Raw genomic sequence first — 27114 nt, 5'->3', positions numbered from 1 at the left:
ATGCCTGGGTTCCAAAAGGATTTTAAGCATAAACAAAATGTGATTCAGACAACTTCTCAAATAAAAGTAATTTGTAAAGTAGAGAGATTTATTTATTATTATCATTTATCATAAAGTACTATCTAAATATTTCAGATGAAAGAACTCAAATAAGGAATTAGAAAACTTAGACATACTGGAATGTAATCTTACTGTCTCTTCTGATTTACCTACCACTTACTCCTCTACCCATTGTAACTTGGTGAATAATTCTCACCATATCATCAAACCTTCTGTACCTAAAGTTACCAATGACCTCCATGACACTAATCCAAAGGACATTTTTCAGTCTTCACCTTGGCTGAACACTCAAAAACACACGATGTTATTGATCCCTTTCTTCTTCTAGACACACTGTGTTCCGTGTCTTCCACATCTACCCTCTTGATTTTCCTCCTTCTCTGGTTCCATTGTAGATGGTGTCCCTTCTCCTAAGCATTAAATGCTAGATCCCCCTAGGTTCAATCCTAGGTCCTCTTCTCTCCTTATTCTATACTCTGTTCTCAGGAAGTGGTTGCCCATTGTGGCTGTTCATTAAAATTTCTTGGTAAGCTTTGTAAGTAGTCAACGGACTTAATCACAGAAATTCAGATTTAATCCATCTGGATCGGGGCCCAGGATCAACAATGTTTGAAAGATCCCAAGTTGATTCTAATGAGCAGTCAGAGCTGAGAATCACTGACCTAAGGGATCTCATCGATGCCTACTATTTCAATTACCATCTATTTCTCAAAACTCCTAAATTTATACCTTCTACATAGATATCAGAATTCTAGGCCGAAGTGTCTAGATATATTTTTGTTGATATATCCTCTTGGGTATCTGAAAGTCACTGCCAACTAAAAAATCCTACAATTGGAAATTGAATTCTTGATCTTTCCTCTTCTATCACACACTTAAAAAATAACCCCTCTCCCAGAGCTTCTTATTTCAATGACTGGCATGACCATCTATCCAGTTATGAAAGCCAACTACCCAGAAAACTCTCCTTCATCCTCATTTCCAAAGTCTAACACATCATTCAGTCCTTTTTGTTTTATCTTCAAAACACATTTTTCCTCCATTCTCACTACTTCTGTCCTAGTCCAAGCTACAATCATCTCCTACCCAACAAAGGCAATGTCCCCCTAATCTGTTCCAAATGGCACCCAATGACTTAGAACCCTTCAATGGCTTTTCATTGTACTTTGAATAACTCATAAACATAGTCTACTGGGCCCTGTGTATCCCACTCCTATCTATTTCTCTAGCTTACCCTCCATTATATTCCCTCTAGCTCTCTCAGCTACACTTTCACTGGCCTTTCAGTTAATAGAGTATGCCATGCTTTCTCCTGCCACAGGGCCATTATACTTGCTATTCCCTCAGCTTGGCACTCATCCCTTACCTTTTCACCTAGTTAATTCTACTCATCCTTCAGTCCTCAGCTATCATTTCCTCAGAGAAGCCATGGCTCCAAGTAGGAAAACTTGTCCCATTTATATCTATGGGATGGTGTGCCTCTACTTAATATCAGAGTTTGAATTTTACATTTCTTTTTGTGCTCATTTCTATTAGCATTTTTCTTTTCTCTCATCAGGCTTTATGCTCCATGGGGGCAGAATCAAGGTTTGTTTTTATTCAAGGTGTATCTCTACTTAGCACAAATATGCACTTCATGAAGAAATGAATAAAAAAACTGCTTAATCAATTTTCTCAGCTATTAAATTGGAGATACAGTGTCTGCCTCACCCACCTTGCAGTACCACTGCACAAATCAAAAGTTCTCTGAATACTATCAAGTATCATAAGGCTATTCCATTATTCGTGATAGCACTGCACAAATGAATCCATTAACTATAAATTCATGAAATAAAATTTCATTTACTTAAAAATATATCTCTAATCCAGGCGAGTACGAGAGTAGTTCAGTGGTAGATTTCTTACCTGCCATATAGGAGACCCAGGTTCAATTTCTGTCCATGCACTTCCCAAACAAGCAAACAAACAAACGAAAAACTAGCCAAACAAACATAATTCAACAAATGGTGCTGCAATAGGGGATACTCACATGGAAAAGGAAAGAAATGTGACCCCTGCCATAAAGCATACAAAGAAAAAATCTCTAATCCAGGTTTAGTGGAACATTCCAGCAACATGACACTTACACACTTGGGTTCAATGCCTCTGTTATAAAACGAGCCACTAAGGAGTAGTAATCAAGTCCAGCATACAACTGGTTGAAAAATCTTGGATGATCTGTAAATTTTAAAGCATAGTATTTCACTACACAGCAATGAAAAGGAAAAAGTAAACTACTATTATAACAACAACATGAATGAATCTTTCAGATAGTTAAAGCAGCCAGACATAAAAGAGGACAATACTCTATGATTCCATTTATGTCACATTCAAAATCATACAAGCTAATCTATAGAGATAGAGATAAAAATTGTGGTTATCTTTGAGAAAGAATTATTGATTGGCATGGAGCTTGAAGGAGCCTTTGGAGTGCTGGAAAGTTCTATAGCCTGATCTAGGGCTGGTTACATGTGTACAATTATGTAAAAATTCATCTAGATGAGCACTTAAGACTTGTACACTTAATAGAATGTAAATTATACCTCAATTTTTTTAAAAAAAGTCAAAATCTAATCATAATACAAGGATAAAAAAGTGTTGAAGATCATCTCATACCCCTTTCTATTGAATAATAAAATGTTTCTAGGTAAAATTTGAGTACACTTTTAAAGGCTTTGGTTTAACTGCTCCCGTTTTTTTACTATCCAGAATCAAGCAATGCCCTCGAGAACTGGATTATCTGAATATTGTGGTGTCCAAGTACCAAAGCCTGCTACTTTTATCTTACAAAAATATCAATATCAACTTCCCGAACTTCAAACACATTTCAGACTATCATCAATGAGAGGGTTTTTCATTTTTCAGATTGAACCAGAGTGACTGATATTATGTAAATGGAGTAAGATGTGATTTATCACCCAGCTTTCATGAACTTTCTGAGTCAACTTATTTCAAAGGCAGTTGTCTTTAAGACTCAAACAATTTCTAGTTCCAACTTTCTATTTAGTTTCCTCATATAAAAGGTCTCATAAAGGTTCTTGGCTTTACACAGTGTGAATATTCACACCAAACACCAGGATTACTGGCTTGACATTCTCAATCATAGGAAGCCCAGCATGATGGAAAACAAAGGCAGGAGGACTCTTTCTAAATCTGAGAAAAAATCCCCAAAGAAAAGAACTCTTAAAATTAAACATGGAAACCTTTCTTTGATTTGGCAAAGGAAATCCGACACAGCTACAAGTAATTTTAATAAGATTGTTTTTTAGTTCTGTGTTAATTTATGATTGATTTCCATGGTAACATTATGGAAAATATCCAGTAAACTGAAAAATCAACTACATTAAATGTCATTCTTTGCTTGTGACATACACTACAATAATAAGATATGTATCTCTGCTTTTGAAATGCTAACTGGGTTTTTGACCCATACACCAGACTTTTCCAAGGGAATATAATCCAGTCATTTTAGCTAGGATTTTATTATGTTCTTTCCGCTAAATTTAGTTCAGTGTCAGAATTCAGAAAGCATAATGCTTCTATAGTTTTAAACACTAGATTACTTTTACAGCACACTAAGAAACGCATATTTTGGAAAGTTATTCTCACACCTTCAAGCTTGTTTAATGGTTGAATGGATATGAACAGTCAAGTTGGAATAATACTTCACTTTAAGACTGATATCACATTGTATATTTACAAAAGATTATAGTGGTGATGGCATCACTGTGAAGCGATCACAGCAAAAACTTAACCATGGATTCATTTTTATTATACCCTCTTAAGGTTTATACTTTTCATCCTGCCAGAGTTGATAAAAAAAATTGATGATTTCCAATTGCTGAGAGTTAATCAGTACCCTTCCAATAAACTCTTTCCCATTTATACTAAAGACACCTTTTTGGATATAATTTTTGGCATAGTCTGGGTTTTCAAGATTTAAAATCCCTTAACAAATCCATACAGACAAAATATTATCCTCTAGTTGGGCCAGCATAAAAAAAAAAACTAATGTAAGCTCTTGATTATAAAGGAAGGATAGTCTGTATTCACCTATGACCACAAAAACCAACAGTTTTATCTTCGGCCTTGACAACAACTCTGTGCACAAGTAAAGATTAAATAGATCATTATAAAAATGTCAGAGCCTCTGCTTTTTTTTTTTTATCAAAATTTGTCATCCTATAAACATCACCATACTCAGCTTTTAAAACAAATGTAAGAAAATGTAATAAACCAGCAGCAGTACAGATCAAGGAAGTAAAAAATAAAATGAAAGATTAATTCTTACTAGTCTTGACACTGTAGCGTATGACATCCTGGCAGAGTTCCAACAGCCTATGGTGCGGCTCTCCCATGTCTCTCACCTCCAAATCAAGAAGTTGTTTCAGTTGTTCAGGAGGCTGCCATTCACAAACCTGGAGATTCAGTATGACACAGTTTATTGAGCACTCACTAGATTGAGGTTTCAAGAGGACATTAAAAGCATGGACCTTATGCTTACGAGACTTCCAGACAAGCAGGAAAGACAGAGAATTAAGCATATACCTAAGTTCTGTGTGAAAAGAGCTATGGTACTTGTGAGGAAGTTGGTGGAAATGAGGGGCATTTCATAGATTTGGAATGTTAAAGAAGATTGCCTTGGTGGAATCAATGTCTACATTGTTACATATAATAAGGGTAAACTGAACAGAGCAAAAGTTAGGGGGATGAGGGAATGCAAGGACCATTTAGTTTCCTAGGCTACTCAAAGCAAATCCTATAAAATGGGTCAGGCTAAACAATGGGAATTCATTCACTCATGGCTTTGAGGCCAGGAAAATATCCAATTCAAGGCATCATCAAGGTGATGCTTTCTTCTTGAAGACAGGCTGCCACGGATCCTTGGTGGCTCTGTCACATGGCAAAGCACATTGTGACATCTGCTAGTCTTTCCCCTCTCTTCCAGGTTTTGCTAATTTTCAGCTTCTTGCTTCCTGTGGCTTTCTTTCTCTCATGTCTAAATTCATTCCATTTATAAAGGATGCCTGTAATATGATTAAGACCCATCCTGATGGAGGTGGGATGTACCTTAACTGAAGTAACCTCATCAAAAGATCCTACTTACAATGAATTCACACCCATAGAAATGGATTAACTCAAAAAAAAGACTAGGAGGTGGGCAGTTGGGGAAGCAGAAGGAAATATCAAGTGTGCAAACAGTATGAAATTAAACTCTGGTATTATAATAATGATAGGTAGAAGTAAATAAAAAATGGCTGAGTCAACCAAAAGGAATGACTATTGATAAAGGCAACAAGAAAGATGAATTTCAAATGCATTTTGTGGAGGAAAGAAAAGATAAGTCTCAAAAACCTACTCACAATATGATTCTATCTATATGTCATTATGGAAATGGAAAAAATGTAAAGACATAAACAGATCAGTGGTTGCCAGTGATAAGGGGAGAGATTGATTATAGGGGAGAATGGAAATTTTCCCCAGAAAAACATGTTCTTAATCTTAATCACTCCTGTGGGTGTGAACTTATTGAAAATAGGACCTTTAGATAAGGTTACTTCAGTTAAGTTGTGGCCCAACTCAATCAGGATGGGTTTTTATCCTATTTCTGAAGCAGAGAGAAGCCTGAGGAAGCAGCCAGGAGCTGGAAGTCAACAGAACCTAGAAGAGAAGGCAGGAGAAGCCACCATATACATTGCTATGTGACAGAAAAGCCAAGGACCAAGATCTCTACCACCAGGCTCAGAAAACTACAGTCTTCAAGGAGAAAGCACTACATTGATGAAACTTCGATTTTGGACTTCTCCTAGACTCAAAAACATGAGCCAATAAATTCCCATTGTTTAAGCCAGCCTATTGCATGTTAGCTGTTTTAGGAGCCAGAAAACTGAATCAGCGGGTGATTCTACATTTCCATCGTGGTTGTGGTCTCATAACTATATGTTCTTGTCAAAACTCATAGGACTGTACACCAAAAAGGGTAAATTTCACTGAGTGTAAGTTGTACCTTAATTTAAGAGGGAAAAACAAGGGAGCTGAGCAAAGCGGTCAAAGTTGAAGAAAGCAATCAGATGTAATGGTCTCACTAAGCATGGGATATATTCACAGGTTGCCTTTAATGGTACCCTGTTGGATCTTAGTCAAAGTAGGCTAAGTTAGCAATAGTATAAAAATTTCACCTCCCTCTCCCAAGCAAAACATAGCTTTCAATCTAAGATCACATGGATAGCCTGAATGTTTCCTACAAAGCGAGCAACTTGTAATCCTTCATTTATAACTCAGGATGTTAAATCTCCCCTTTTCATTTTATCTTCCATTAGTCCTCTACTGTGTGAGCCCTTCTTTCCAGGCAAAAGGTCCCCATGCTATGTTACATCTTGTCTTTTTGCAACACTCTTTCTATTATTTACCTTCCTTCATTCTTCAGCATCCCTAGAAATGAGCAACCCCATCCCTGACTCTTCTCTGCCATCAAATCAGACTTAACCTTCATATTCCACATCAAAGCTCAAAGTGCTCACTCCTCTGTGAAATCCTGAAAGTCTACCCCATTCACATGTCATTTATTACACTCTCACTGGGAACTCTATTCCGTTTTCTAGTGAAAACTTACTCTTCCAACTAGACTATAAATTCTGTTCAAAGTTGGGCCTTTCCTTATTTTTCTCTATATCCTCCAGAGCCTAATATAATGCCTTACCCATAGCTAACACTCAGTTAATATTTAATGACTGAATAAAGACCAGTTTAAAAAAATATTTGCCAGAAGAGAAGTATACTCCAAGGTAAAGCAGGATCTAAAATATTTCCTAAGTATAGACAAGACCAGAAAATATGCAATTATAAATATATAATTCGATGGAATAGGAAATACCATCAATGATTTGCCTTAAACATAACAATTCTAAGTTCACAGGCCATTTCAACCTATTTTCTTATTAGTTTTTCCAAATGTACGTGATCAAAAATTCAGAGTAATGCCCTTCACATTCAAAATCTTTTTCTAAATGACATTTATTTCTCACGAATTTAATTGGAATGAAAATCTCTTCCATACATCCATTTGTTGGCAATCCAATTACAATATGAAAAGTGAGCATTGTGATAGAGGGTAATTTAGAAATTTTAAGAAGTATGTGGTATAGATACTGAAGGCAGACTTGCAGGGTTTTAGTTTCATCTCTGACATTTACGGCTGTGTGATCTTGTTTAGATATTTAACTTTTCTGTACCTCACTTGCTCTTTCTCTCTAAAATAGGGGTAATGATAGCATCAGTCTCTTGGGGTTTTTGAGAGGATTAAATACCCAAGCATTTATATATATTATATATGTATATTTATATGTATGTATTAATCATTAGAAAATTGCCTGGAACACAGTAAATATTCCTAAGAGTAGATGCTTGTAGTAGTAGTTTTAATATCAATTTGTATCCGAATTTGAACCTGAATTGAAACTTAGCACCAATAATTGATGCCAATCAGAACTCAAATGAAATAATCTGAGAGTTCTAGTCTAAGTTCAGGAAAGTTTCTGCCAAAGACCCTCAGATAAATAAGAAGTTTTCACACCCTTTTCTACCTTGTGCTTGATTTTCAGTAGCAACATATAGAACTTGTACAAAAATGGAAAGCAAAGAGTGTTTTAAACAGTATATACATTAGAACAGCAGGTCACTTGCAATCTCAGCTTTTTATATAGGAAATTTGTGTCGTTCTTGGGGTTTGGAGGGCAAAGAGCACTGAGAGAAGAATGGCTGAGGCACCATCCCACTGCCTCATGTCCTCACCTGGTTAATGGCTGGGGCCTCAGAGCAGCTCCTAACAAATGATGGTTGACAGAGAAATGAGTGAACGCTTCAAGGAAAGCAGATGCTGTGTGTGTGTGTGTGTGTGTGTGTGTGCGCGCGCGCACGTGTGTGTATGCAAACTCTGGCATCTGGACATCTCCTTGAAACAAAGGTATAGAGGAAGTAAAAACTTTTGCTTCCCATATCCATTACCTCTGGCCAACCAAACTGGAAAATGTATCTTTCCCATTTCTGGGATTTCTTATTGGCTTTTAATTTTACCTTCTCATTGACATCTGTGGCCTTCAAAACCACCTCTTCCATTATTAACCTACAGGCTTCTTCAACAAACTTTTCTCCTGCTTTTGCATTTGTTGTGGGACCATTCAGTACGACCCCATCCACTAGAACAGCACTCTTCTTACTTGGAACCATCTCTTGTTGATCACCTAGAAACATATAAATTGTGTTTAAAAGATAATATATTTAAGCCATGCAAGAAAGCAGAAGGGAAAACAAAGCACCATCCCAACTCCAAATGCCATATCTTCTTTTAGTACATAAAGACATCTTTTGGGGCATTGAAGCTCACCATTTATTATTTTGCCCAATGGCACGACTGATTGAGGTGAATTCCAGAAAGCTCCTAAATTATGGATTGAATAAATCTAACTTATTTTCTATGTCCCTCTAAATTGGGATGGGTTAACACATGGAGTGGGTGACACTTTATTCAGTAAAACATTCAGGGATGTTCGTAAAGGGTATCATCTTGTACACAATTTCCCTGTTGAATGGTGTTTGCAGTTGAAAGAATAATGCCTTTATTTCCATAAACAGAGAAGTAGCATACAAAGGAACTGTTCTAGTTTGCTAGCTGCCGGAATGCAACACACCAGAGACGGATTGGCTTTTAATAAAAGGGGATTTATTTTGTTGGTTCTTCAGAGGAAAGGCAGCTAACTTTCCACTGAGGTTCTTTCTTACGTGGAAGGCACAGGATGGTCTCTGCTGGTCTTCTCTCCATGCTCCTGGGTTCCAACAACTTTCCCTGGGGTGACTTCTTTCTGCATCTCCAAAGGCCTGGGCTGAGCTGCAAGCGCTGAGATGAGGAATGCCAAGCTGCTTGGCTGTGCTACATTGCGTTCTCTCATTTAAGCACCAGCCAATTAAGTCAAACGTCACTCATTGCAGCAGACACGCCTCCTAGCTGACTGCAGATGTAATTAGCAACAGATGAGATTCACGTACCATTGGCTTGTGTCCACAGCAACAGAACTAGGTACGCTCACCTGGCCAAGTTGACAACTGAATCTAACTAACACAGGAACCATCCGTGTAAGAGGATAAAATATCATTAGCATTCTAACAAAATACAAAGGACTGCCAATACAATGTTTCTTTAGAGACATTCCCCACTCCACCACGGCAAAGTGAGGGGAGAAGGGAAGGGAGTTCATAATTTGGAAAAAAGCCTTTCAAATTTTATTTAACACCACCTCTATGCTATTAGTATTTTCTCAAAATATAAATTATACACTATTTTTCCTAACTTTCAGAATCTAGCAAATTGAGCAAACTATCTAACTGAGGCAGCAAGCCTCTGGTTTCACATGTGCAAATTCACCTAGCATTTTTGAGTCCTAGGATGAAACTCTTGTACAGAGGTGTAGGAGAATGTACCTGGTTGTATGCCAATTGCTTTTCCTCAAAGAAGCAGTGATGCATTTTCAGATTGGAATACCAAATTGAATTTTATAAAGATACATGTTGGATATGATGCATCTGAGTAATGGAAAGGACTGAGAGAGATCATCTGGTCACCCTCAAGAAAGTAAACGTTGAAATCTTCAAAGGAAGAAAGCTAGCTGCTGCTTTTTTGAAGGATTGTCCCACATGATTATGTTTCTCTAAATGTATGTGCCCTCTTTCTCTAGGCGTATGCAACCATTAGTCAATTTTTCCTTGAACTAGATTACAAAGTCTGCACAGGAAGAAAGTTATTTCTATTTTCCATTCCTGGCCATCTGGTTTAGCATCCGTTAGTGTGGAGGAGCTCAAGAAATGTAAATTCAACCCATTTTACTCACTCTTGCAAAAACTTCTCAAACACATGTACAAAAAGATCTTTGTAAACACAAGTCCATGTCCATTTCATGTGCACAGACTCTCTTGCAATTTGTTACACATTACCATAGTTTCCCTTTAAATAAATCATTCCTAAAGAATAAGAATGGTATCAACATATCACTGCTTCTAGTTGCACATTTTAAAACCTATGTTTAAATGACCTTTTATATTATAGACACTGCTCTGTCTCTGAGAGCCTCTTCTTAAATCTACTCAGCCTTTTCTTACTAAAAGGATGATTAAAAAAAAAGCAACATGACAGCTTGTGTAAATCCATCTTTAATGCCCTTAAACTTTTCTAGCCTGGAGTTTAAGCACAGGCAGAAAAACGTAACAGAATACGTTCAGGAGTGCATAACTGCTAGTCAGCGACTAAAGGTTGAAAGTCAATATGGAAATCTATAACTGAGAATAAAGATTACTGCCTATCCAAAATAGCCTTCCATAAAAATAATTTTGGTACTTATTCAATTAATATCTGCCCCAAGCTTTCATTCAATCAACATTCTCTTTTCTTAATCAGTATCTCTCTCCTCCTTATACTTTCTATGTTGTTAGTCATGGAAATTAACAGAAACAATTTTTTAAAGGGCCGGTGCCTTACACTTTGTAAGTCCACATTTTAAATGCTGATGGACTATTAAAGGATTAAAAACAATCTCTTTCAACACATATATCAAATATTTCTATACCAACTGAGGGCTCTAACAGTATTAACATTAATTATATCTTAGCTTCATTTTATCCTCAAAGTTACAGTTTCTGGCAAAAATCTGTGGCTTTGGGCGGGCCACGGTGGCTCAGCAGGTAAGAATGCTTGCCTGCCATGCCCGAGGACCCGGGTTCGATTTCTTGTGCCTGCCTACGTTAAAAAAAAAAAAATCTGTGGCTTTATTAACCCTTTAGCTTTAATGTCAGTAACCATGTATGATGTCCACAAGAGCAGGTAAAAGTGTCACAGGAAGATTCCGATTTGGGATAGATGCAATCTGCCGTCAAGGATCAATCTTTTACCCTCACACTGAAGGGTAAGCTCGGTGACAAATTTTAGTTCTATCCTTCACTTTCACTTATCTTTCACTCGAAAGGATGCATTTACATGTTTTAGGGTCAAATGTTGAAGCCCAGGAATCGAACTCTTATGGAAATGTTTTACACCTGAAGGCACTTTCCCAAAACTTTCTTTAGGATCTAAAAATAAATTGGGAAAGAGGGCAATTATTCAGGGAACCCTGGTTGTGTCACTAGGCACTGCAATTATTAGGTACACAGAAAATTCTAGTGTTTTTTTTTTAAACTCATTAGTAGGATTCCAGGTTTTTATTGCCAAGGGAATAGCAGCAACTCTGTAACCTGTTTCGTCTCTCTCTCTCTCTTTCTCTCTCTCTCCTACATGCACACATACACACAATAAAATTTAAAATGTCAAACACCCACTTACAACCAGAATAGCAGTAAAATTAAAATCATCATTTTCACAGCAATAAATTCAAGAGAAATCCCCATAATTTATACAGTTAACTAGGAGAAAATACTCTTAAAAAAAAAACTATAAGGAGTTGGGAAATACTCTTAAAAAAAAAAACTATAAAGAGTTGGGGGTAGATTATGCCTCTCTTGATGGATACATTTAATTTCTATTGCCAGATGTGATAATGTGCCTCTTAGTTCTTTTGCATTTACCCAGGCATGAAAGTCCCTCTAGAGATTCCAAATAGGCATCTTGTGGTGTTTTCTTATTTTTATCTTTTTGAGGACCCACACCAAGGACTACCATTTTAATTGCTATTGCTTATAATGATTAATAATAAAATCAATTGGGGAATTCCTCTGTGCAGACTATATCCAGAATCTGACTGTTTTCATCACCACCACTCCTACAACCTTAGTCTAAGCCACCAAAAGAATGTCTGGATGACTTCGGCAGCCTTCTAGCTAACAACCTCCCCAGCCTCTACCCTTGCCCCTTCTCATCATCTGTGTACTATTCATAACATAGCAGCTCCTGGATTCTTTGACAAGAGTAAATCAGATCACATGACCACACCTCTGCTCAAAACGATTCCTCATCACATCAAACTAAAAGTCAGTGTCTTTCTGATGACCTAAATGAACCCTTCCTCCCATGATCTCATGGGCCTCAGACCTCATAGCTTATGGCTCCCTTCTTAGTTCACCCAACTCCATCCTTAGTGGTCTCATACTATCCTTTGAGCTCTTTCTTCATACATCAGCATCTCAGCAAGGCCTTTCTTGACCTCCCTTTTAAAACTGCAGCCACCCCTCTCCTATTTTCTTTCTCTTCTTTATTTTTCTTCAGAACGGTGACCATTATATGGCATACAATATATATTTATGAATTTATTTAAATATCTGTTTTTCCAATAGAAATTAAGCTTTATGAGAGCAGAAGTTTGAGTCTGCAGGTTGGTTTCAGTGTTGTTCCACAGTACCTAGAAAGTGCCTGGCAATTTGTAGGAGTTCAATAGACATATTTTGACTGTTAAATGAAAGAAACTCTCCCTGATTCCTCCAGCCAACCAGTTCTATCCCAGGACTGACTAATAAATTGACTGACTGCATGGTTATCTCAGAGTTCGTCTTCTGAGATGCCATTGCAGGTCATCTGTACGTCTTTGTGATTTGTTGGCACAGGGAAGAGACTGGACTTAATCAAGCAGAGGACACCTGTGGCAAAGGATGGAAATGACATGGCACATGATTCATTCGCCACAGCAGAGATAGTGAAGACTGAAAGGAGAACCCCAAGAATAGGATCAGCTAGGCAAACCTGAGTGTGTGGTCTCTAGGTGAAGAAAAACTGTGAACAAAAGGATGTCCCACCCTTCTGCTTCTCTCTATAATTTTCACTGTGGCTGCTCCATCTCTACATTCTCTCTTTTCCCCACTTGTAGTCTATAGACTTCTGAAAGGCAGCCAATCAACCACAGCCCACACCAGGAATCACGCTTCCAAATCTGAATGTCAGCCAATCCCTAAACACTCTGACTTGTGAATTTCCACCAACACCCCAATTCTATACATTCCCAAACTCTATATAAGTCCAACTTTTGCTTTATTCAGACATATGCACAGTTCTCCCTTGCTTAACAAACAATAAATTCAGCTTCAAACATTGTTTCAAATATTGAGATGGGGCCTCTTCCTTTGACATAGGATTAAAGGAATTAATACAGACTTCAAAGAGTGCCTGGTACATAGAAGATACTCAGTCAATATTAGCTCATATTGGAGCAGGCAATCAATGATATTTATTGTTTATATAACTGCATATGGGCATGAATGAGATTTGCATGTGCCATGATGTAGGAAGGGAAGTATCCTCAGAGTGATCAAATGACCAGGGTGTGAATTCTTGATCAGTTAACCAGAAGGTTGTCACCTCTGGAAGATGGATTTAGATTCTTAAGCAAGAGTAGTGATAGGAGAAAACTAATGGGGCATTTCCCTGTGAGGAGAGGGACCTCCTGCCACGAAGTTTAAGATACAAAATGGTTGGGCAGTGTAATGGTGGCACAGTGGTAGAATTCTTGCCTGCCATGCCAGAGACCTGGGCTTGACTCCTGGTGCCTGACCATGCAAAAAAAAAACAAGATGGTGGTCATGTAGCTTGGCCATAATGGGTGGGCAGCTATCCTGACCTCCAACTTTGTCACTTTCTTCCTTTCACCGTGTAGAAGTCTTATTTCTTATACCAGATTGTAAATTTCTACAAGGAGGGAGCATGAGAGGAGTTCAGTGGTAGAATTCTTGCCTGCCATGCAGGAGACCCAGGTTCAATTCTTGGCCTATGCTCTTCCTAAACAAACAGACAAGCAAACAAACAAATGAAAAACCAAACCAAACAAAACAAAAATCAACAAATGGTGCTGCAATAAGGGGATACTCACATGGAAAACAGAATGAAATGTGACCCCCGCCATACAGCATGCCAAAAAAAAAAAAAAAGCCCTACAAGGAAATGATCAATTTCTCAGTTTTCTGGACATCCACACAGCAGAGCTTAGCAACCAACATTACTAGGTATTCAACAACTATCCCAGGACTGACTGATTAACTGACAAATTATCTAACTACATAGTTATCTTGGAGGTCATCTTATCTAACCTTCTCATACAGACCAGAAATCCCCTCTACAACCCAGAGGCCAAGACATCAGGAGAGCTGAATTCTAATATCACTCACTCAATCCCAAGATCTCTGATGCTGGGACAATTCAACCTCTCAGTTCTTTAGATTCCTCATTTACAGAATGAGAGAATACCTGAGGAAAATATTAGGCTGGCTGCTGGAAAATCCCTGGGAAAATTGATACAGATTCTAATTCTAGGGTAACTGCCCCAGAAGATTTTGTTCTGGGGTGGGATCCAGAAACAGAAATTTTAGCAAGCACTTTAACTGATGGGTATGTTGGGGAATCACTGCTCTAGGTGACCACCAAGGTGCTTTCCTAATTTAACATCTTCAATTGTCTAGCCTCTCTCTCATCCTTTCACAATTATATATTCATTTCAACAAACATGTATCAATCACCTACCATGTGCCAGTCATTAAGCTAGGAGTTAAGGACATCAATTGAATCTCCTGTCAAGGATCTCAAAGTCTCGATGGGGAGTTAGGACCCAAAAAATTACAATACAAGATATATATATATAAAACACTTGCTATGTGCAAGACTGCTGTAAAGGATTTACATATTTTAAAAATTAACAATCATTTCCAAACCTCATCAGTTCTTCAAGTAGCCACTCCATTGATGGATAGCAGTAATGGTCACACAGTTTCTTCTTAGAGTGGCTTCAATTACATATTTGCATAATTTCTACAGCATTTTGCATAAAATAAACAGACAAACTAAGTCTAATTTTTCTTTTCAGAGGACAGACTCTAATCCAAATATGTGATGACTTCTTTCCACTCCTCTTTAAATTTTTACTTTGTCAGTTGAAACTAGTTTCTTCAATGGCTTCTGATAGATCATACTCCCTAATCTGGGTCTGTTTGTTTCTGTCTGTTAACATCAGGCCTAAACCAGGTATGGTTTCACCAGATCTGAATTCAGTGAACTCTAGTCACCGTGTTTCCACTGATAAGGCTTGCATTAACATCAAAGCTCAAGCTCTGAAATCAGGTAGATCTTGGCCCAAATTCCAACATGCTGCTGTGACCTTACCCACGTTACTTAGCTTCCATGTGAATCTGATTTCTTATCCGGCAAATGGGGAAAATAACCACACCTAGCACAGAGAATCTTGAGAGGGTTGAATATGATGACGACAGTGCAGGCCAGCTGCTTAGCAAAGTGCCAGTAAGAGAGTAAAGAACTCAATAAATGATGACTATTGATATGCTCTGAGTCTATGTGAACTCTATTTTGGCACCCATATTACATTGTTGGCTCTAGCAGAAATTAGAATTAATAACCTTAGGTCTTTGCCATAAAGTCTGCCAGTAAGAGCCAAGTTTCCCATCCGAGTCTTTTTAATTGCTAAAAGCTAATTAGTAGTAGGAAAATAAAGCCCTCTTCCAAAGGACAAAGTAGGAAAAATGGATCAAAATGAACAGAAGCAAAAACAAAGTGAGCAGAAACATCTGGTTGGAAGGCCAAGGAAAAGTTCAGAAAATTAAGTCCAAGACATTGGGGAGCAAGGGAGGCTTGAGGGTTAGGTCTGGCAAACCTAGTAAGTAGACCAGTCCAAGCTAGGCATAAGAAGCAAGGCCTAGGAAAGGAGTTAGGGTAGTATTGGTTTTAGTTAGCAAATTAGTATCCCAGTCTGTTATTGATAAAACAGAAGTAAACAACACAGAGTTTCTATTGTTCTCAAGTTGCTTAAAGTCTAGAAAGAGAATATTCAGGGAGCCAGGGTAAATGAAGATTTAGCTGAAAAAAAAAAAGTTAAAGAGAAATCTTTCTGATCTGAATTTTTCTAACTCAGCTATCTTTCCTAAACTGCAAAAGAGGGATGCCTAAATTAGTTGATGTACTGTGAGCCTCATAAATTTACATGCCTTTCAAAATTTCACACCTGTTTTAAGCAATTTTTGCTGTCTTTGAAACAGCAGGCCAATGAGAGGGCAGCTATGAACAATTTACTAGGAAGAAGACCTACAGGATAGAAACAAGTAACAATAATACAAGACAGTAGCCATAGAAACTCAGAAGATCTGGGTAATGGTAGTGAATGCAGGGATTTACTTCTGCATTCAGAAGGGATTAATTTCTGAATCAAGCCCTGCAATGCAGTAGAGTCACAGAACCCGCTTAGGGATTGAGCAAATTCCACAGTGCAATCCACAAATATGAAGTCAAGGAACTAAATAGCAAAACGATGTTCACAACTTTATTTGGCTAGCGATGGGTGCCTGAAATCAAAGAAAATAAAATCTAAATCGCTTTTGAATCTTGCTTTGGGGTTAAATTCTCCTTAATTGAAATCCACAGTGAGTAGGTATTTCTTAATTAGAATTTCATGAAATATTCATTGACTATCTACTACGCATAAGAAATAGGAAAAGCAACTCAAAGTTGAATCAGATGCACTACCAATGACCTCAAACCCCCATTAAGGAATGTTAGATGTGTTTACAAATACACAGAATCCCATCCAGAAAGTAAAAAAGTATGACACTTGAGATCAGGCAGAACAAGCTCTGAAATTCCAGAAAAGGGCATTGCTTTTGACTGTGAAAAGAAGAAAGTCCTCATAGATGAGACAGTATTTGAGATCGACCTTTATTCAACTATTCAGCAAATATTTATCAGGTACCTGTTATGTCCAGAGCACTGTTTCAGACATTGGAAGTTGTGCAGTGCACAAGAAGACAGACAAATTTATATTCAGTTGGGGTGGCAGGGATATACAGCTAATAAAAAGGCAAACATAAATAATTGAGATAACCGCAGACTGTGATAAATGCTTTAAAGGAAATTATCTGAATTATTTGATAGAATAAGGACAAGAAGCTATTTTATATGTGGGCAGGGGAAAGTATTTCTGAAGAGGAGACATTTGAAATGAGACAGGAAAGAGAAGGAGCCAGACATGAAAAGATGTGGAAAAAGAAGGATCCGGGAAGATGGGACAGAAAATACAAAGTGTCAATGAATTGGCCTCTTTGAGATATAGAAAGAGATCAGTGTGGCTCAAGCATGAGGGCAAGGGGATGGAAGGAATAAAGTGAGATTTGGAAAGACACACTGGGAGCAGATCAAGTAAGGTTGTATTTTATTCTTAAGGGTTTTAAACAACGGAGTAAAATGATCTGATTTATATTTATAGACGATTACTCAGAATGCCATGTAGAGAATGAACTGATGTGAAAATAGGGAGATTGCTTAGGAGGTTATTCTAGAAATTCAAACAATAGATAAAGGTGGCTTTGATTTGGAAGATACCTATGGAGATGGAGCGAAGAGGTAGGACTCAAGACATATTCTGGGTGTAAAACTGAGAGGATTTGCTGGCAAATTGGATGTAGGGGATCAAGGAAACAAAAGAAATGAAGTAGACTCTTAGGCTTAGGACCTGAGCAACCAGGTAGATGGTGGAGCTTTACACTGATATGGGAAACACTGGAAATGGCAAGTGGGTAAGGGGAGCGCATCCAAATTTTTGACTGACTAGTAGGAATTGGTTATGATGGGGTAAAAAGAGTCATGGCAAGGACATTCATATCAGAAAAACAAACCATGAACTCAGGAAGAAAAACCTGTGTGTGTACAGAAAACCTTGAGAACTTCTGTTTGGCCAAAGGACAGGGTCCATACGCAGGGCAAGTGACCTTCCTGTAGCTTCTGTCTCTCTTAGCTTCTGTGAGGGCTCTTTTCTGTGTTTTCTCTTTTTTATCCTTTTATAAAGGACTCCAGTAAGAGGATTCAGACCCATCCTGAATGAGGTGGGTCACATCTCAACTTAAGATCCCACTCGCCAAAACATACTCCTCATAATGGTCCACACCCAGAGGAATGGATTTGCTTTAAGAACATGATCCCTTCTAGGGTACATACAGCTTCAAACCATCACAGATGCTATCGGGCAGGCAATAGGAAGTCATTAAGAATTCCTGATGGGATGAGAGACACACCGTAGAAAAATGATGCGGGGACTGGTATAGAGTTCAAATGGGATATCAAGAACTGGTGTTAAGGAAATGTGATGATCAATAAGCCAGGCCATGGAGAGGGAGAACGTGAACTAGGTGGTGGACCAGACGGCAAGTTTGCATTTATTTTATACACTCCTCTACCATAGCATTACTGCAAACTTGAAGACAGCAATCCCATGTTTTTGTAATAAGCCATACAACTGTCTGTAAATAGGAGAACTTTTCTATTCTCCAGTAAGTCTATATTCCAAAATGATCTCTGGATGAAAAGGAGACAGAATAAGGCAAAGAAAAAAAAATTTTTGTGCATCCATGCATCAGATTGTTTCTTGTAGCAGATGATCGTATAACATTTCTGGGAGTTGTGATGTCCCCAACACCCAGGGTTTCATTTTATGAGTCAGATTATTTGGATTCTGCTTAAATACCAAGGCACCTACTTCAACAAAAAAGCCAGGTCCATAAGCTTCATCCAACTTCTGAGAGTACAAGCTCCTCAGAAGGGAATCTTTGAAATAGCCACAAAAAATAGCTGGCAATGTCCTGTTCTGATGTGCATGGGTCTTCACTGGGGGTGTTTATCCTCCTTAAATTGTGTTTCATGTGGAAGCTCCAATAACCAATACATGCATGGTGTACCATAAAATCTATTTATTTGTCTTTAATTTCTTTCTTTTTACTGGGCTCCAGGCCAGGAATTGGCTAACATCCTGATCTTTACAGGAGAGTAGGTTTTCTAAAACATCTAGTTCTATGGCTTGAGTAAACATGACTTGACAAGCTATATATGCTGCTATTGCATGTCTTAACTTATTATATCAAAAATAAAACCACCCCTCTCCACCATCCCACCTCTAAACCTTCTGAACTTCTCTGATGTGTACGACTTCAGCCTGCAAGAACTTGAACACATTTAGAGTCCATGAGAAAACTGGAGTAGGACTTGGTATACCTGTTCAATACATTTCATCCCTGCTTCAGCCCAGGCAGGCACTTTTCCTTTAGTTGATACGCTTTAATCTGACTCAACAGTAGCTACTGCTAAGGCACAGTCTGTTTCCCAACAGATTCACTGGATCTTCCCTCTCCTCTTCATTGGCGACTCCCCTGAGTAATCACATTCTTGTTGGCATTCTCCAATATCTTGGCTCTTTGTCCTCTATGACTCTTCCTTTTTTGCTTCTTGTCTACATATATAAGTGAAACATTACTTTATCAGTGACCCCTGTGTTTTCTGAGGTTTAAGGCCGAATAGGGAAAATGCCTATTTTGTTTTGCTCATTTGCTTGGAGAATTCTGGGCATAACCTGCATCATGACTTCTCTGGTAGGACTGTTTTGGAGGACTGTCAGTTAGGGTTACCCCCTTTTACAAATATCTCCAAATCCCAAGTATTACAGATTTCCAGAAGAGGCTTGGTTCCTGTCCTTTCTAAAGCCTAATTATTCAGCTTTTTCATCAGTTCTGGGGGTGAGTACTCCCAGTTCTTTCCAATAAACTCCACCTTATGGTGAGCAAAAGTCATTCTGTGTTATGCAAAAGTAGAGAACCATAACTAATACTCTAAGTGACTTGGCTTCTGTAGCCATTTTAACTAAGAAATGTTAAAACCAACTAGATATGTCTTATTAAGTATAGTCTTTGAACTCTCAGGGTTTCTCATATACTTTCACTCTTTCCCAAAACTTAGAGGTTACTGAGTTACTGTCAGCACATAAATATGGCTTTTTCTGTTTTTGTTTTAAAATTCCATTTAAATACATGTCTTGGTGTTTGAGGGCAATGGGGATAGCATAGAATTAGCAAAGAGTCTAGAACAGCACTGACCAAAAGAAATAAACTACAAACCACAGAAACAAGCTATCTGTGTAATTTTATCTTTTCTAATATAATTTTTTTAAAGTAAAAAAGAAACAGTTAAAATTAATTTAATGCCTTTTATTTAACCCCAAATATCCTAAATACTATCATTTCAACATATAATAAATATTTAAAAAAACTATTAATAAGATATTTTACATTCTCTTCTCCCTATTGAGTCTTCAAGATCTGGTGTGTATTTATACTCACAGAATATCTCAATTTGGACTAATGAAGTATTTCATGTACTTAATAGTCACATGTGATGAGTGTCTATATATGATATTGGACAGGGGAAGTCTAGATGTCCATTTCAAATCCTACCTCTGATGGGTCCAGTACCTCATGCAAGGTCCGATACCTTTGATCCATAGGCCTATTGGATTCTTAGCTGTAGAATAGAGATGTTGTCACAATTTCATGGGCTTGTTTTCAAGATGAAGCAAAATTACTAGCATATGCCTTGTGCAATGTCAAGACATAACACTTTACTCAATAAAAGTCCATTTTCTAGCCCTTGTCTCCTCCTTTATTTCCCAAAAGTGTGGCATAAAAGAAATATATGTAACTGCACTTGCAAAATAATAGCAACAGTGAACATTTATTGAATAAACTTACATTGGTAAAGGCACAGAGCTAGGCCCTTTAAATCAAGTATTTCATTTCACAATCTTATGATGAAAGTATTTTTATTAATTCCATTTTACAGATAGAGAAAATAAGGTCCAGAGAGATGAAAAGACTTACCTGAATTACACTGCTAGTAAGTGCCAGAATTCAAAGCCAGGCAGCCTGAATCCAGACCCTATGTTGATAATTACCACATTCTACTATTCCCAAAAGGCATAAGCTCAAGTTCTTTAATTTCAGATATTGCTTCTCGTGTCTCATCAGCCACACTACACTATTTGGACACATATTTTATACTCCTAAAGCAATAAGCAATTACCTTGGCACTATGTATTAAATTGCAATGTGCTGCAATTTAATATATAGTTTTAAAACCAATTTGCTCAAGTGTTGACTTCAGGATTTTAGATGTATTCTATTTAACTGGCAATTTAAATGAAAATTTAAATAAATGCTATAAATGGGTGCCTCATTTACATGATCTGTTGATTAACTCTGATATGAGGCTCATCTGTGCACAGGGTTTTGCTTCCTAGCCTGAGGGCTTTGACAAATCATCTCCTAGGTAAGTAGAGGGCAATTACTCTCAGGTCTTTTGCATCTTCACATACAGGCTGTGACATTCACACATGGCCAGCCTCAGATGCAGAAAACTATACTTACCCAAACTCCTTTATGGAATTTACTAGATGTGGTTGGAAAGAATATACTAAGAAGTTGCTTGGAATGGCATTAAGGGGTATTTCAAAGTAAAAGCAGAAGTCCTTAACTGACATTTTTTTTCATATGGTGGGGTCACATTTAATTATTTTCCCATGTGAGTATCCCGTTGTTGCAGCACCATTTGTTGAATTTTGCGTTTGTATGTTTGTTTTCTGGGAGGTGCATGCCCTGGGAATTGAACCCAGATCTCCAACATGGCAGGCAAGGATTCTACCACCGAGCTATCCTTGCACACTGCCCCCCCTCCCCCCACAACTGCCTTTTAAGGAGGATTCTGTTACCTGCAGGGCTAACGTGTACCCGTGCAGGATTTGCAAAGGTGGGTCCAGAGCTGAATTGCTCAGTGAAGTACAGAAGAAGATGAGGCTGCCACCATCATCTTCATTCTCATCTTTTATCCTACACAGCATCAGCCCCACCTCCAAATAAAATTGGAAGAGATCATCTGAGAAGATTTAACCGCCTAGGAGCCTATGTAGTCACATGACCTACCTTATAGATGGTATCCCTGGAGTTACACACATCTCAGTGTTACCCTGATGTTGAGAAGCAAAGTGCTCACAGAACACTACATAACAGGGCACAAAGATACCTGGGTGGGTGACTCCTTAGCTAAGATCCACTAAGATATAGATCTGAAACCATATAGACTATGTGCCAAAGATGACTTTTGATCTTTTTTATATTTTTTGGAAGGACATAGAATCTTAGAGTTTGAAAAGCATTTACAGATAATTTAGCAAATGTTCTCACTTTGCAATTGAGAGAACAGAGGTTTAGAGGCACACAGTTTGCACAAAGGTTGGCCAATGCTCCCATATCCCCTTCTTGAGTTTTATGAGATCTACAAAGGGCTGTCCACACTTCACCTCTCTAAATAAACCAGGTGCTATTTCATATACTAATAGCCAGCATTTACTGATCACATATTAGGCACCAGGTTTTTGGTCAATTCTTTACATAGTAGCACATTCATCTCACACCGCAACTCTGAAAGGACAACAACTAAAACTCTGATTAAAAGTTAAGCAAAAACAAACAGAAAAACAATTATTGGAAGGATGTATCAGCTATCTGTAGTTGTGTAACGACTGACCCCAAGCCTTAGTAGTTTAATACAGCAGTGAATAATTATTTTTCATGATTCTGTGGGTTGCTGGATTCTGCGGGTCTTGCCAGAACTCATACGACTGCATCCAACTTGGAAAGTCAGCCTGGGCTTTCTCACAGGTGGGGCCAGCTTCAAAGAGAGTGAAAGCAAAAGCTGCAAAACCTCTGGTGGCCTCAGAGTGGATGCCACCCAACCTTACTTCCACCATATTCTGTTGGCTGTCTCCCTGGGATCACCTTCCAAATTAACTCCTGACACTCATCTTGACTCAGGCTCTGTATCTGGAGAATTGCAAATAAAACAAGTAGCTACATGGGCAGGCACCAGTGGCTCAGTGGTAAGAGTTCTTGTCTGCCATGCCAGAGACCCGGGTTCGATTCCTGGTGCTTGCCCATGCAAAAAGAAACAAACTACCAGCTATCACTTTTTGAGTGTGGACCACAAAGACACTGTAGTAGGCACTTTAGTTACATGGTTTTGCACATATCTTCATTATACCCATCAGGCAAATATCATACCTACAAGTATGGAAATGAAAATCAGAGAGATTAAGTAACTTTATAGAGGTCACGTAGCTGCTATAGTAAACAGTAGAGCTGATATTCAGGCCTATGATCGATTGCACCATCTCTTCTCTTTCCTCTAAGTATGCAGCCTTTCTCACTGGAGAGGTTGGACCAACACACACACAAAACAATGAAAGTACAATTAACTGCTAAGCTGACATATTGTATGGAACACTTCTGGGCAAAACTGTCATCATACTTATGTTCCATAATTACTTTCTAAACCCTCTTTTGTTGTGCCATCAACTTGAAGAATTAAGGCCACCAACTAATATTAGGATATTCAATTTTTCAAGGATTTTCTTTCTCCTCTATCATTGTTTCATAGAAATGAGGTTCTGAAATAAAACTGAGCTCATGGCCAAGCAGAATATACCACGATGAAAATACATATGAAGGAAATATGTTCCCTGGATGCATTTTTGGCCAACATGGCATCTGAAAGAACAGATAAGATATGTCATAAAGTACCAACTAAGTCTCTATTGATTTTGTAAGTCGATACAAAGTATTAGGAGATCAAAAAAGATAGCATCAAGAGTGCTGAACTGGGAATAATCTTATAAGCTTAAAAACAAAAACTCAAAGGGAAGACAGAGCAATATATTTAATAGGCAAAAACCAGGGCATCAAAGTTTAAAATTTGTCAATACTGTGGTCAAATCACCAAGCAGATCTTAATATTTAACAATGGCTTGCTGACATCAAGTAATTTAAATAGCAGTCCTGCAACATTTCCCATCAAGAAGCTTCTGAGTACTGACAGTTTTAGCAGTGTACCAAGAAATCTCAGATGCTGGTGAAGACAAACATAAATGTTTAACTTTGATTTAATCAGTATTTCACAGGGTTGATTTCCTCTTTTTAATTATCCACCCTGACAAGATGTACAGAGAGAACACTCTGGGATTTGGGCTGGGGAGCAGTTCTAATTCTGATTCTGGCCCTAAGTACCTGTGTGGCTGCAAGCAAATGCTTTCACCTCTCTGGTTAAATGATGTTGCCAAGTACATCATGCTCTACAACATGACTTGCCACCCTAAATGTTAATTATTCTGTGGCTAAAGCCCATTTTTCAATGAAATTCTTGTTCATGAAATAAAATAAATCACATTCCGCGTATCTAAAAGTTGACTTCATACAGTGCCCTGCAGAACCGTGAACTCCTAAAGTGTTTCAAGACCTCCATGGTAGAGGCCCAGGGAGGAAGTGATGGAGAAGATGAGCAGATGGTCTTTTAGGACCATGGAACCTACTTCACAACTGTTTCAGGCACAGCAAAGCTATTTTATCTCAAGCCTCCCTATACTATATTGTTTTTAGGTATGCATAAGTGAATGGATGAATGAACCCTTTGGCTTGAAATAACATGACTGACAGATATTTGACACCCAAATCTTTTCTCTCTAAGAAACGGAGAACTCTGCTGAGATAAGACATGCCATCAGCAGACCAAAGACAGCTCTATGCATATTAACCTCTGTCAATCATTCTTCCCAAAGGCAGTGCTGGTGGCAATGGCAGCAGCTGTAGTAGCCAATTTCACTTGTTTCAAGACTATATTGTGCAGCTAGTACCTTTATAACACTCATATATATAAAGAAAACATAGTATCTTTATTTTTGTCTCTTAATTAATCATGTCTTCATGAGCCCACATTGCTGGAAAGAGGCAACAAAATTCACCATATTTAGCCCAATGAGGATTAAAAACTAAGTCAGATACAATAAGTTAAATAGTACCTTTAGGCAATGCTTAGTTTTACCATGTAATTGTCGGTCTTTCAAATTTTCACTCTCTTAATTCTCTCCTCGATAGTTTAGGTACACTAGGAGAAAGCAAGTCTTACTCAACTTCAAAGCAGAGGAAGAGTGTTGAGAACCTTGGAAAGGTGAAGTGTCCACTGGCACCTTTGTCTCTGGGCAGTATTACTTGTCCAATTTGTCACTCCTTTCCACCTGGCAGTCATACCTGAGGTACACTTCCAGTCTTCTCTCACTCAACTTGGTCAGAGATGGGGGGTGTGGACGAGACTCTGGCTGAGGTGGTCTCTTGGTGATGGGATAGACCTCTCTGGGTTTATGGCACATTCTTCCTCAGCTCTCAGTAGAGCAGATTCAACACATTATCAGAGAAGGCCCCTCGGGATGATTAAGGGTATTCAGTTCAGGTTACTTTCCTCTGAAGACAAGTCAAGAGGGTCTTTCCAAGTCACCTCCACCACCCTAAGAAGCTAAATCCTCTCCATTCATCTTCAATTAACCATACCTCCTGCTCTGAGGAGGCTGCAAGGTAGTCTCATCCAATAGGAATTGGTAAAAACTCTTCACATTGCCTTCAGTATCACATAAAACCACCATAAAAACTACCCAAAACTACCCAGTGTTCCCAGCTGTCCCTCCAACCCCTATCACCACTCCTGGGCTTGTGTCCCAAGGGGTGGGAAATCAGAGAGATGCCTTTCAACACTTGCTTCTCTTGACAATCTTTTTCTCTCCCTATTATAACCTCAGACAAAAGTTGCTATTTTTCCTTTGACTTCTCCTACATCAGATCTTGCTTTTTCTTTACTCTAGCCCTACAAATACCTACTAAAGGTATATAAGGTATCTGTACTGTGGATAAAACTTCAGGGTCTGGCTCTCTAAACCTAGTAAATCTTGATAAGAGGGGAAAAAAAGAATTTAGAAAACCCTACCTCAAGGCGGTAGCCTGACTTGTAAAAATATTGTTTTGCTTTGAAAATCCTATTTTCACTGTTCAAATCTAAGCAGTAAGTGCCTTTCTCTTTGCACCCTACCTAAAAAGATCGTAATCTCTCCTTTGCAGATAGCTGCTGGCAGAGAGGAGTATGTACTCAGAAAGGTTGCAGAAGAAAAGCATCGTGTGCATAGAAATGTTCCAAAACAGGATTGTGGTGAAGGTTGCATAACACTTTAGATTTATTAAAAATTTAATCATACCCTCAAAATGGGTGAATTTTATAGTATATAAATCATACCTCAATAAAACACATTAAAAATATCATGTGTCAAAAAAATGTGTGAAACACAGTTTCCCACCCTCCTGTGAGCTGTATTATGAACTCCTCTAGTGGGTTTGTTATGGAAGCAGTGGAAATAGAGAAAGTAAAGAGAAAGAGTAAATCTTATCCCCTCCATAAGGTAGAGATCAGTTACACTCCCAGTGCAGTTCAAGGAGTAGAAAGCTATAATTTTTCTTCAAACTGCAACTTACGTGCCATTCTGTTTACATGAATATCTTTTGAGCAATAAAACATTATCAGTTTCTTCAAATCATGAGCATGAACTATAATTGTAAATGCATATGTTTATATAAAATATATATTCATTTACATACACATATATAGAAGCTTCTTATCTGGCAAAATCAAATATCCAGAACATATCTAAGAATATAAAAAAATGCAAAAAAAAAAGAAGGGAGAGAGAGAGAGCAATGTCAATGTAACCAACACTTATAAACTCTTGTTGTAGGAGACCTGTTCACATCTCATTCAGAGGAAATCTACTTTTCATCAAGTACAATTCCATCCTTTGTAGGCCAAGAAGCCAGGAGATGAGATGACAACTAACCTCTTTAGAAGCAAGAAATTGGATGAAGTGCTATTATGAATTAAGATTAGAATCTTTTCATTAGTTGTAACAAAGGCACTATATCAAAGCTGAATGTTGATAAAAGGGGGATTTAAGGGGCATGGGTATTGACTATGGTGGTGAATGCATAACTACGTGATTCTATCAACAGCCACTGGTTGTTGCACTTAGGATGGATTGTATGGTGTGTGAATAAAAAATAAAAAGCTTTTAAAATAAAAAAGATCAAATCACACACAAAAAACAAAGGTTTAAAATTAGAAAGAAAAGATAATAGGCACTCACAGGAGAGCAAAATGAAGGAGACAGCAAGAGTAAAAGAGAATATACTGGAACTCAAGAGCAGTAGTTTGGGGTCATTCAATGAAGGTACAAACACCTGGATGTATCTCAGCTCTTGAGAAGTATTATAATATGAACAGTGCTTGTGATAGCAAGGTCAAGATATACAAATGATTAA

The 27114-nt window shown here is 38.0% G+C and overlaps 1 protein-coding gene across 1 annotated transcript in view; it reads right to left on the bottom strand.

Annotated features, from left to right (window-relative positions):
- GADL1 (glutamate decarboxylase like 1) overlaps positions 1 to 27114 on the bottom strand; it is a 166168-nt gene that overhangs the window by 128177 nt on the left and 10877 nt on the right. The window contains exons 2-4 of the mRNA XM_077130402.1: positions 8173 to 8339; positions 4391 to 4517; positions 2187 to 2277 (exon numbers count right to left, since the gene is read on the bottom strand). Of these exons, the coding sequence (XP_076986517.1) occupies positions 2187 to 2277; positions 4391 to 4517; positions 8173 to 8339 (385 nt within the window). The remainder of the gene's footprint in view (positions 1 to 2186; positions 2278 to 4390; positions 4518 to 8172; positions 8340 to 27114) is intronic.

Source organism: Tamandua tetradactyla, chromosome 15, assembly GCF_023851605.1.
Source record: "Tamandua tetradactyla isolate mTamTet1 chromosome 15, mTamTet1.pri, whole genome shotgun sequence".
NCBI classification, from domain to species: domain Eukaryota; kingdom Metazoa; phylum Chordata; class Mammalia; order Pilosa; family Myrmecophagidae; genus Tamandua; species Tamandua tetradactyla.
The sequence above is the reverse complement of the archived record's forward strand: the minus strand, read 5'-3'. Positions and strand labels throughout refer to the sequence as shown.